Source organism: Phascolarctos cinereus, unplaced genomic scaffold, assembly GCF_003287225.1.
Source record: "Phascolarctos cinereus isolate Bilbo 61053 unplaced genomic scaffold, phaCin_HiC Scaffold_8;HRSCAF=390, whole genome shotgun sequence".
NCBI classification, from domain to species: Eukaryota; Metazoa; Chordata; class Mammalia; order Diprotodontia; family Phascolarctidae; genus Phascolarctos; species Phascolarctos cinereus.
This window is the reverse complement of record NW_027556291.1, coordinates 3,489,060-3,501,228: the sequence shown is the minus strand read 5'-3', so window position 1 is coordinate 3,501,228 and position 12,169 is coordinate 3,489,060. Positions and strand designations below refer to the sequence as shown.

Sequence of the window (12,169 nt, the reverse complement as noted above, 5' to 3'; positions counted from 1 at the left end):
GTGGGTATGTTTTGCATGAGTATATGTGTATAACCTATATCAAACTGCTTGCCTTCTCAATGGGGGTGGGGGAGGGAGGAAGAGAGAGAATTTGGAACTCAAAGTTTTTAAAACGAGTGTTAAAAATTGTTTTTACATGTAACCAGAGAAAATTTTTAAAATAAATAAATAAATGGACCAAAAAGAAAAAAAAAAGGCAAGAGGAGTGTGAGGAGAGGAAGTGAAGGCAGCTATTGTAGACGACCTTTCTGAGGAGTTTAGCAAGATGCCAAGGAGATGTAGGACCATGGTTAGTGGGAATGGAAGGACCAAGTGACGAGGTTTTCAGGATGGGGAAGACATGGGCATGTTTGCAAGTAGGGAAGGCGCCAGGAGCCAGGGAGAGGGTGAAGATAAGTGAGGGAGAGGGGGTGCCTGAGGGGGCGATCTGCTGGAGGAGCCGGGCTGGAAGGGGATCCCTTGTGCACGGGGTGGGGCTGGCCTTGGTTAAGAGTAAGGCCACCTCTTCGTGTGAGACAGGGCGAAGGAGGAGACAGTGGGGGAAAGCACCTGAGAGATAGGAGATGGGGAAGAGTGGGGGAGAGGCAGCTCACTGTGAATGGCCTCCATTTTTTCTGTGAAATACAAGGCAAAGTTGACAGCTGAGAGAAAGGGGGAGAGTGGGAGCCATGGGAAGTTTAAGACAGAAGGAAAGTCAGAGCAGTTCTCTGATTTTCTCCACCTTCGTTCAGTATCACACAGATGAACGGTGGGAGTGATCCAAGGCTGTGATAAGGGGGGTCAGGGGTTCAAGAGAGGAGGCCAGTGTAGTGTTCAATTGGGTCACCAAGGGGCTAGGGTGGGGAAAAGAGAAGGGAGTGGCTAGTGCTAGGAAGATGGTATGGGAGAGCATTGAGGGGCTGAGTGACTATAGGTCATGGTGTGGACAAAGAGTAGGGTCGTGTAAGGGAGGGCAGAGGAAGTGGTGGAAAGCCAGTCAATTATGACCATCTTTGTGTGTGGCTGAGCTAGGGTGGAGGAGTGGCTCATGGGAAGGCTGAGGAGCTGAGTGGTTAGGGTATTGGAAGGAGGGTATCTAGGTAGGATGTGGGTAGGAGCTGGAGAGGAGAGAAAGATCGGGAGATACGTACCGAGCTCATTGAAGAAGGAAGGGGTCTGCAGACAACAGCTGCCCGGCTTTTGATTGGGTGGTAGAGATGAACAGCAAGGACCTCGAAGGGCATCATCCCCATTTTACAGAAGGGGAAACTGAGTCTTTGAGCTGAAGTACCTCTTCCCTGATCACACAGATCTGCCTCCAGACACGGAGAATTCTGAAATGGACGTATTCTTTCTCACATGTACATCTTCACCCCCTTGGGGCCCAGGTCCTGTCCATAGCAGCCCAGGATCTGGCCAGGCAGTAGGAGGTTGGGGGAAAATGAGCCCCTTGGGTGTAATCAGGAACTGATTAGTCATTTTTTCTTCTCCCCTTGTCTTCTCCTTCACCCACCAACCAGAAAGCCCTCGGGGCAGACGACACCATGCTGGCAAAGGATCCCTCCTCTGGCATCTGCACCCTCCTGTACGACAGCGCCCCCAGTGGCAGGTTTGGCACCATGACCTACCTCTCCAAAGCTGCAGCTACCTATGTCCAAGAGTTTCTGCCTCACAGTGTCTGTGCCATGCAGTAAGGTGTCTGGCCTCTGCCGCGCTGGGAGCTGGCCCAGGACTGAGCACATCCTCCCTTCCTTTTTCTTCTTAGCTTAGAAGGGGAGCAAACCCACCTACTACAGTAGCTGCTTGGGCAGAAACCAACTCTTTGTAGAGGCTCACTCAGAGCACTCCTTAGCAGCCTTTTCACCAGAGATGGCCTTCAAGTATGCTGGCTTGGCTTCTTCAGTCTTCCTGACTCACTTTTCCTGTTTTCATGCTTATTCCTCTGTATTGTGGGGTGCACGGCGGGGATCTTTGACCATGTATTCCATTGTTTCACTTTGAAAGCTTGAGGAGGATGTGATCTAAGTCTTTTCTCCCAGCCGCCTCCTGGTCTTCCTGGGGGCCGCATGCCAACCACAAGAATGGCCGTCCTCCCATCCTTCCTTGTGTCCATCCACTCGCTGAATGATGGCTGGGGGCTCAGGGCCAGATACAACTCCTGCTTCTCAGCTGCCCAAGAGTCGTTGGCATGCGGCTATGCGTGTAGAGTCTGGGCCTTGGACATTTCAAAAGAGGGTGGGGAGGCAACGGACCCAAAGCAATCATCCAAAAGTGGTGAGTCGAGGGGCAGACGCTGCTCTTCTTCCCCAAGGAGGATTCTGGGCTGTCATGCTCCCTCTCACTGTCTTCCAGTCCTCCAGCCGCCAGGCACCTCCACGTTCTCCACTGGCACTTTGAGAGATGTGGGATACATCTGGCTCCAGATGAGCACGTGCACATGGATAGGGGATTGGGAGTAGCCTCTCGCTATGTTTGTATGGGCCTTATGGGAGGGTTCTAGCCTAGCAAAGCTTCTCAGAGAGGGTGGGGTCCTGAGCCTCTTTCCTAAATTCACTTCCCTGACCCTGGTCCTATGTCTGGGTCACCTCAAGGTTTTTCCAACTTCTCCTGATTGGAAGACCAAGATCCTACTTCCTTACTCTCCTAGCATTTACTGCCTCTCCCCCTCCCAGACCCCAGCAATCAGTCTGGGCTTTGAAAAGAGCTCTGAGCCAATGTTCTTTCTACCAAGAGAACCTTCATGCCCAGCTCAGTGAGAATCTTTTTAGCTACAGAAGAACGAGCAGTGAGTGTCAGGAAACCAAGTGTAAAGAAGATGTCTCTCTGCCCTCTGACATTCGAAGGGCAAGGGGGGTGGGGCTGGAGAGATGGGGCTGCCCTGGAGCCCAGCTCCTGGGCCTTCCAGCTGGGGGCCAGCTTCCCTGTGGAGCTTACAGCCCAGACTGCCATTTGGCCTGGGGCAGCCTGGCATGTGCCTAGCATGGCCAAGCACTAGGACTTCTGGGTTTCCCAGCTGATCTTTGCTGGTACTCTACCACACAGTGGCATTTCACTGTCTGATTTAATGTCAACAGTCTACTGGAAGCACTTGACATTGAGGATGTGCGGAGCCTTTTCTTGTTTTGAAAGTTGACAGAATAAAAGTAAAATGTGCCCAATGTTTGTCTGTGTCTTTGCTGCCAACATTTCAGACATTGTCACTGTTTTTCAATGATTGGAGTCCACTGGTTTGTGTTCACTTCTGGGCATCACATTTTAGGACAGACATGGAGAAGCTGGAAAGCCATGACTTCAATATCAAACCATATGGAGGGACTGGGGACATTTAACCTGAAGAAGGGAGGGTCCTGAAGGGACATGTGAGCCATCTGAGTGTTTGTGGAAGAGGAATTGGACTTGTCCTGCTTGGTCTCAGAGGACAGAACCAGGAGCGACACTGGGCAGAACTGGCCGAGTCAGATTTAGGCCTTGTTTCCAAGAGTGTCTGCCAACGATAAGCAACGGCACCGCCGGGAAGGGGCTGGGCTTCGGCTCCATGGATACCTCAGGTAGAAGACGACTGTTTAGGGGCTGGCTGGCTTGCTGTCATAGTATTCTTTGCTTGGTGGTCTGCTACTTAATATTTAAACTCCTGCTCCACCAGCCAGGGCTCAAGTCTGAGTCAGAATTAGAAGATTTCTTTTCAAGAAATATAGTCTTGTTATTTTCAAGTACATACGTTTGTAGACTCAGTTGACAAAGTATGTTAATGCACACTGGCTTGTTGAAGTCCTTAGGAGACTTATTTTGATGCATAAATGAAACTGATTTTAACTTAACAGAAAATGGCTTGTCAAGTTTTTAAGGGTGCTTCAAAACACTTGTCCTCTTAGCCAGTAGTGATGATGGAATCCTAATAATGCTGCCTCCAGCCCCAATATTCTGACTTCCTTATGGGCCCCACTGAACAGCAGGCATGTCTTGATTTAACCACACCACAGGTCCCCAGACTCAATACAGCCACTGCCCCCAGATGCAATTCACATATTTGAGCAGGTGTGTCCTCATCCCCAACCACAATCACATCATCCATGTAGCCCAAGACAGGACCATAATGCCTAACCATCCATCTTGACCAGTCAGGACCACTATAGCTAGCCAATCAGAAAGCAGGATGTTTGAGCACCGAACCATAGAAGGGACCCCTCTCCGTTACCTAATCCCTTAACAAAGCCCTCCTGCCCTTTTACTATCATCACTTTGGTCATGTAATTGTATATTTACCCTATAAAAATCCATCTTGCTATCTGTGAAGTTGCTGGTTCCTCTTGAAACCTAGCCCACTTCCTCAACAAATGCCTATACTTGGATTAGAGATGGTCTGACTCTGAATTCTTTGAGACGGCTGCCATAACACACCATGAAACTGCAACAGTGGCAAACTCAAATGGGGGAGACCCACTAATCCATACCTCAGGAGCGATGTGGGCTATATAGGGACTTGGTTTCCAAATGTATGTTATCTATGTTTTATTGTATTTTTATTTATTTTGTCAAATATTTCCTAATTACATTTGAATCTGGTTCAGGCTGGGAGTGTTGTGGGTTACATATGGCCCAAGGTCACGTGTTTGATACGCCTGCTCTTAGTTTTTTTTTTGTTTTGTTTTGTTTTTTTTGGTAAGGTGATCAGGGTTAAGTGACTTGCCCAGGGATACACAGCTAGGAAGTGTCAAGTGTTTGAGGCCAGATTTGAACTCAGGTCCTCCTGATTCCAAGGCCGGAGTTCTATCCACTGTGCTCTTAGCTATTTAAAAAAATTCCCTTAAGACTTGCATTTGCATTATCTATGTGAAGATGGGATGTTCCAAGCAAGGGTTGGTCTTAGGAGCCTCAGTTAATGAGGTTTCATGATGTCCTGGGAATGTCATCCAACTGAGCATGTGGTCATCTAGTTCTTCAAGTGCAGCCTTTTATTAAGAGGATTCAGTCAAAGGACCCCAGGTTCCCCACTCCTGCACAGTCTGAACCCTTCCCTATCATCATTGCTTACCTCATGACGTGCATGGAACAGAACTTGTTTGGGCATTTCCCAATTGATGGGAACCCCTTTAGTTTCCAGTTTTTTGCAATTACAAAAAAAGCTGTTATAAATATTTTTGTATGTATGAATCCTTTCCCCCTTTCTTTGATCTCTGTGGGATACAGGCCAGTAGTGGTGTCGCTGGGTCAAAGGATACACACAGTTCCAAATTGCTTCCCAGAATGGCTGCACCACAGCTCACAGCTCTACCAACAGGGCACATCCCCTCTTTTGATCAGCTTTGACAATCTAATGCGTATGAGTTGAAACCTCAGAGTTGCCTTAATTTTCATTTCTCTAATTATTATTAATTTGGAAATTTTTAAAAAATGTATTGATAGCTTGGACTTCTTCCTTTGAGAAGGGCCTGCTAATATCCTTTGACCATTTATCAGTTTGAGCCTTATTCAATATTTCAAACTAAGTGTCCTGGGGATATAGAAAACTCACCATCCCCAAATCAGTGATCCTTACTTTTCCCATATATCCATCCCCTTCCAAACTCCACTGCCACCCTTCTAGTCACTTAGATCTGAAACCCTGGTGTTCTCTCCTCTTCTACCTTGGCATTTGTCTCTCCTCAGCAAAGATTCCCATAGATGCCCATCTACGCATACAACCACTCCTCTAGTCCAAGCCCTTAGCATTTCTTAACCTGCACTATTGCACTAGCCTCCTAGTCAGCCTCCTTGCCTCAAGACCTTCCCCACTCCAGTCCATCCTTCAGCTAGCAAAGTGATTTTCGCAAAGTCCATTTTTGATGATGTCACCACTCCAACTCTACCTCCCCGCTAGGATCGTGTCTACAGTCCTCTGGCATTCAGATCTCTTCACAAACTAGTCCTTTCCTATCCTATTAGTTTTCTCCCCTTCATGCACTCTACCATCCACCCGTGGTGTTCCTTACACACACAATTTGTGTCTGCTTTGTATCTGATGTCTATCTACTTATGTTCAGATTGTCTCCCCTGTTGTGCCACAAGCTGTGAGGACAGGTACTGTTTTGTTTATCACAGTCTGGTGTGTAGGATAAGGAGCTTCAGTTATATGTATTTAAACTTTTTCAAGATTCCTCCCCACCTTCACTTAAACTCTCCTTTGTAAGAAAAAAACTGTCAAATACAACCAGCTGAGTGCATCCTTAACATTCAGTCCCTGTTGCCACAGCTCACTAGAGGAAGGAAATATGTTTTATTATCTGTTCTCTGGGACAGATTGTAAATTGGTCATTGAAATTAATTTGAGGCTATCATTTAGTGGTTTTTGTTTATGCTATCATAGATAGAGTCTTCTCCTGATTCTACTTGCTTCCCTCTGTCTCAGTTGATATGTCTTCATGTGATTTTTTGAATTCCTCATAACTGTCATATATCATACTGTGCAGTAGTATTCTGTTGCATTCATATGCCGCATTTTGCTTAGCCATTCCACAGTCAATGGGCACCCACTTGGCATTTTTTTTTTGATTAACACAAAAAGTGCTACTAGGAATATTTTGGTCTATATTGAATTTAGTATATATGAAATTTTTCTTTCTGAACTGGACTTGCTTGGAGTATATGCTCAGTAATGTGATTATTGGGTCAAAGGGTATGAACAATTTGGTGACATATCTGCCATAAATCCAAATTGTTTTCCAAAAGAGTTTGACCAATTCATAGCTCCACCAGCCATTTAGGAGTGTTGTTCCCTCGTCTTTCTCAACATTAACTGTTTTTGTCTATTAATAACATTTGTCAATTTGCTGCATGTAAGGTGAAACCTCACACTCATTTTACTTTGCATTATTAGTAGTAGTAATTGAGAAATTATTGGATTGTTGATGGTTTTTGTCTCTTGATAATTTTATTCATGTTCTTTGACCATTTATCTATTGAGAAATGTCTGATTTGTATCAATTCCCTCTGTATCACAGAACTATTTGATGAAACATTTTTTCCCCTCTCTCAGTAATTGCTCTTATTTTAAAGGCATCAAATGTAATGCAGTTTACATTTTATGTAATAAAATGTGCCTTTCATTTTCTGAACACTGCTAGCCCTCGTATTCTCCAGTTTCTGTGATGTGACTTTGTACGTTGAAATTGCTTATCCACTTGGATCTTAGGCTAGTGTGAAGAATGTGCATTTCTGCCGTGTTTGTTGTTTACTGAATATCAGGTTCCTGTGATAGGTTGTTCTCGAGGCTGTTCCACTGGAGGAGAGTGTGCAGGCATGTGCGTGTGCACACATATGCATGTACATGTACACACGTGATACCACATGGACAAAGAGAAGTACATAGAAAGTAAGTTCTGGAGGAAGGAAGCACCAGCTGTGTCCAGGGGTGGGAAGCACACAGGAGGGAGGAGTCTCACCTGAACTGAGCCCTGAAGGAAGCCTGGAATTTAGGAGCTTTAAGAGCTTTGGATTAAAATATAAATATGAGATCAAACTTGGGCTTTTGTGTCTTTTTCTTGGTACAGACATTCCTTTCCTTTGAGGCTTCCCATTCTGATGTTTCTTTTTGTGACATTTGAATCCCAAAGCAGTCATTTCACAGCAATAGCAGCAGCCCCTGTGTGTTCATTCAATATGATGGCAGTGGAACTTGGCAGGAGTCTTAAGTATATCCTTCAGTGGCAGCTGGTGACCCTCATTTTGGCAAAAGGTGAGTGTTCACTGTGAGGGTTAGTTTATTTAGCTTATTCTGTGTTCTTTATATCTGTAAAAATAGGATCTTGTTTACAAATGGGCAGAGGAAGGCTTAAATAAATAAAAGCTCAGAGCTAAACGAAAGATTTCAAAGCATGTTCCTTTGGTCCAGAGTTGGCTAAGAGAATCAAGCAGGTGTGTCAACACACATTAGTTCTTCTTTTCTCACCATTAGCAAGGCCAGGTCTCAGTGGTGTGATACAAGTTTGTGTAAGATCTTTGCCTCACAGGACTTGCACCTGCTGTGACCAGATTCATAATCCAGGCTGCTTGAAGCAGAACCAAGAAAGTCTTGGGTATATAAGAGAGCCCAGATCAGCTCTTCACAAGGGCCTTGTGTGCTCTTGTGTTAAGAGTCTCCCACTGAGAGTGCAGCCTAGTCAATTGAATGGGAGACTCAAAGGCATTCAGATCTCACCTGTGCCACTAACTGCGTGGCCAAGGCACTCAGATGTGAAGAGGAGCTAAAAATGCCTACAATGGTGAAATAATAAAGTCGATGGGTTCAAATGAAATAATCTGAAAGTACTTTAGGAACCTTAAATTGCCATATAAGGGTCAGTTATTGATAGTTTCTATTAATCTGTTGAGAGAACTGTATAGTCAAGAAAAGCAGGTATAGACATGTGAAAGGGTCCTTTGTGTTAATGGCGATTCCTTTGAGGATGCCTTGTTTGGCATAGCCTTTACTTACATGACAGAATCTATGTTTCATTCGATGACCAGGCCACATACATCAGGTATGTTCACTGAAATGGATTCTCTTTATTCTTTATCTTTTGCTTATTTATATTTTTAATTTATTCTGCCATAGAGAAAGTTGGAAACTGCTAAGATGAGGACTGGGTGAAGATGCTGGGAAACCATTAACCCTAGTTTTTTACTCAGGGGCTATAAAGCACTGCCCACTGATTATCACCTAATAGTAGAATAGGAGGGAACCCTTGAGTGACAAAGGAAGGAAGAAGAGGCATTGAGTAGGGGTAGGTACTTAGATTCTGTGAATGGAAAGAGTGAGAATAAGGTCAATGTACAAATGGACTATGAATAATTGGTTAGATGTGGAGTAAGACTATGGAACTCCAAAACCCCTAAGTATCAACTACCAGAGTTAGTTGTGTGCATGAGAGTGCCCAGGTCTGTGCTGGGTATATGGGGGGGAGTAGGTTTTAGCTCTGGTCTCAGCCTTGCGTGGGCACTGATGATGCTAAGCCCTGGACAGATGTGAATGGTGAGTTAATAAGCCTCAGTTGGTATGCAAAAATTAAAGAGCATCAGATGAAACCCCAAAGAACTCAAAACAAGTGGTGTCTGGATCCCTAGACTAGAGGAACATCTATCCATGGAGGCAGGTCTCCTCTTTCTTATTATTTTGAAAGGGTGAATGTTAATTGGGGTGAGCTTGAAAGAAAGAGGTTTGGCAAAAGCAAGCATTTTGATAAACTCTTGAAACAGAGTATGTGAAGACATAGTGTTGCCTTGCTAGGCACCTGTGAGTGGGCACATGGTGAACCTGGCCAGGGCACCTGCTGCTATGGCACCTGGTACTTCCCAAGGGAGATCGACTGGTTCAAAGCCATGCAAGTAGCTAGGAAGGTCAAGGTGGCTGGGAATTTAGGGCCCATCCATTTAGGGGCTGGCCTGGGCCATTTGATGAAAGCCAAGAGACAGATTATGAGGGCAGATAATGTTGGAAAATGTTTATTTTCACTCTTGAAAACAGAAAGAGGAACCATAGCTCCAAGTGGACTGTGGCTGGCAGGATGGAAAACTGTGGTGAATAATATGGTGAGAACATGATGGAAAGACAAATGAGCACCTGTCATAAGGCACTTTGAAAGTGTTCATGGGGTTTGTGGAGATGTTTGGAGGAAAACCAGACACATCACCCTGTCGTTGCATGCTTTACAATTGGCATAGCTCCAGGGGATTGTCTGACTGTCTGTTGGGCTGGCAGCAGGCACTTGGGCTGATGGCGCCCTGGACGCACTATATCCACGAGGTGTGAGGTAGGAAGCTTGGGTTGGAACTCTGCTCTTGAGACCACTGAAGTCGATCACATTACCCAGTATAGGTATAACCCTCTTTGGGCCAAACTAGAGAAATGTTTTGTTTTGTTTTTTAATGGAAACCAAGAGACTGAAACTATCGAGGATAGACAGATGCCTAACTTTTATCACATCACCTTGAAACCCCCATAGAAAAACTGAACTGTCATTGATTTTGAATTAGAGAAACAGGTTCAAGGGGATGTTGACAAGTTGGCAGATCTTTATGTGGCACACCTGGAGTTTAGTGATAGCCCTTATGAAGCTGGCAGTAGTCACGTGGAGAACTCTGCTCTGTTAGTAAAGTGGGGTTAGGGAGTCCAGTGAAATTGAGCAGCTTGCCTAGTCCTTTATACCTATTGACAGCAAGGGTCAGATGTACTCTTTCATAATCACCTTGAATAGCATTCAGGATGTTGATGGAGGGATTGGGAGGAAAAACTTACCTAAGAAACCTTACAAGCGCTCCTCTCCACCCTGTAACTAGGGTCCCTGTTCCCATGCAGCTGCAAGCTCTGCTGGGCTAGGGTTCCTCCTCGCCCTGGGACTGAGACCCAGGACTATGACCTGGATCCACATATGGGCAGCCCAACAGAGTCCTGCACCCAGTGCCAACAAAGGGCCCCCTTGTAATCTTCTGACCAGTCGTCCAACCCCTTCAGTGTCGGTGGGCCAAGAGCTCTGGAAGGCACAGCTGCTGCCACTGATTCAGCTCTCCCCAAGGCTTGCTGCTGGTTTTCTGGCACAGCCTGTGCTATACTGTGCTCTACTCTCACCTCATGCAACAGATCTTTCCTGCTGACCTTCTAAGTTGTCTTGGACTGGAAAATTATTTCCCTCCAACCTTTTGTAGATCCTGCTGTTTCAGAATTCGTTTTGAGAACTTATTCAAAAATTGTTTGGAGGGGAATCTGGGAGAGCTTGGGTGAGCCCCCTTGCCTTTTCTCCACAGTCTTGGTTCTGCTCCCATGTTTTGGATGTTTAAATTTTTCCCTGGGAACTCTAGATTTTCATGGATGTTCTTGGAACTTTTCCTTTTGGAGTTTCTTTCCACATGTGATGGGTGGCTTCTTCTTATCCTTACTTTGCCCTGTGGCTCTAATAGATGGGAAGTTTTCATTTATAGTTTCAAGAAATAGGGGCAGCTAGGTGGCGCAGTGTATAGAGCTCTGGCCTTGGAGTCAGGAGGACCTGAGTTCAAATCCAGCCTCAGACACATAACACTAGCTGTGTGACTCTGGGCAAGTCACTTAACCCCACTTGCCTCACAAAATAAATCAATAAACAAACAAACAAATAAATAAATATAGTTTCAAGAAATCGTATCCATGTTTTTGTTTTGTTGTTTTTACCATGGCCTTCATTGAATCCAGTGATTTTTAATTATCTCTGCTTGACCTCTTTTTCAGGTCAGTTATTTTCTATATCTGATATCTTATATTTTGTATTTGTTCAATCTTTAATTTTGTTCTAATATTTCTTGCTGACTTATTGAATCATTGATTTCTCTTTTGTCTACTGTAATATGCCATGTTCATCTCACCTAACCAAAACCTGACTTTATGGAATCATACTGTTAACTGTTTTTGACATTCTTCAGGTAGAAGCCAAAGGGAAGTTTGAACTTCCCAAACTGACTTAGTTATTCCCCTAGCTAACTGTATGAGGAAGGTATTATCTTGTCAATATGTAAATCTCCCTTCTCAATCAGTCCATTGTGACCCCTCTAAATGTAATTTAATTTGTAACCCGACTTAGTTTACCTATAGAGTCTGATGAGATATATCTCCTTAAGGGATGTGTGAGATTATGACTCAAATTTGTTCAGTTTTGAAGACATTGAAGGAAACATGGGATTATGATTTTTTGTGATACTCATGGGTTTCTTCGTGTAAGTTTAAGTCCCCTAATTTACAGCCCCTGAGATTTATTCCAATTGATTCCTCTAACCATGAGAGGTTGGGAAAAGTTTGCTACCCCTCCTGAAAGGAATTCTATTAAGCTCTAGATGAGATAAGTAGTGAGGAGGCTGCCTCTAACGAGTTGGGTTACTTTAATGAACTTCCTTTGAGAATGTAACCCAGCTCTCTGCTTATGACAACTTTAAAAGGCTCCAAAAGAGAGGAAGTGTGAGGAGAGTAGTTTATTCTTTATCCTTTACCAGTGTTGTTTGAACCTAGCTTTATATGGCTAGAAAATGGTCTAACCCAAAAGTTTACCTTAGAGGTCAGGTTGACTTCAGTGATGCTCTAGGGAACAGGGTGGCTGCAGGGAATACTTAAATCCCACCCAAACCTCATGTTGGGGCTACCCAAAGCTTGTGTTTTGGGTTCCCAAAATTTGAATATTTATACTTATCTACTGATACACATCTCAAACTGCCCTTC

The 12,169-nt window shown here is 44.6% G+C and overlaps 1 protein-coding gene across 5 annotated transcripts in view; it reads left to right on the top strand.

Annotated features, from left to right (window-relative positions):
* Nucleotides 1-3,137, top strand: part of PHKA1 (phosphorylase kinase regulatory subunit alpha 1) — a 76,954-nt gene extending 73,817 nt beyond the window's left edge. For all 5 annotated transcript variants that reach the window (XM_078147928.1, XM_020978940.2, XM_020978938.2 and 2 more), the window contains one exon: nucleotides 1,500-3,137. In XM_078147928.1, the coding sequence (XP_078004054.1) occupies nucleotides 1,500-1,673 (174 nt within the window). In that variant the 3' untranslated portion in view covers nucleotides 1,674-3,137. The remainder of the gene's footprint in view (nucleotides 1-1,499) is intronic.
* Nucleotides 3,138-12,169: the final 9,032 nt, after the last annotated feature.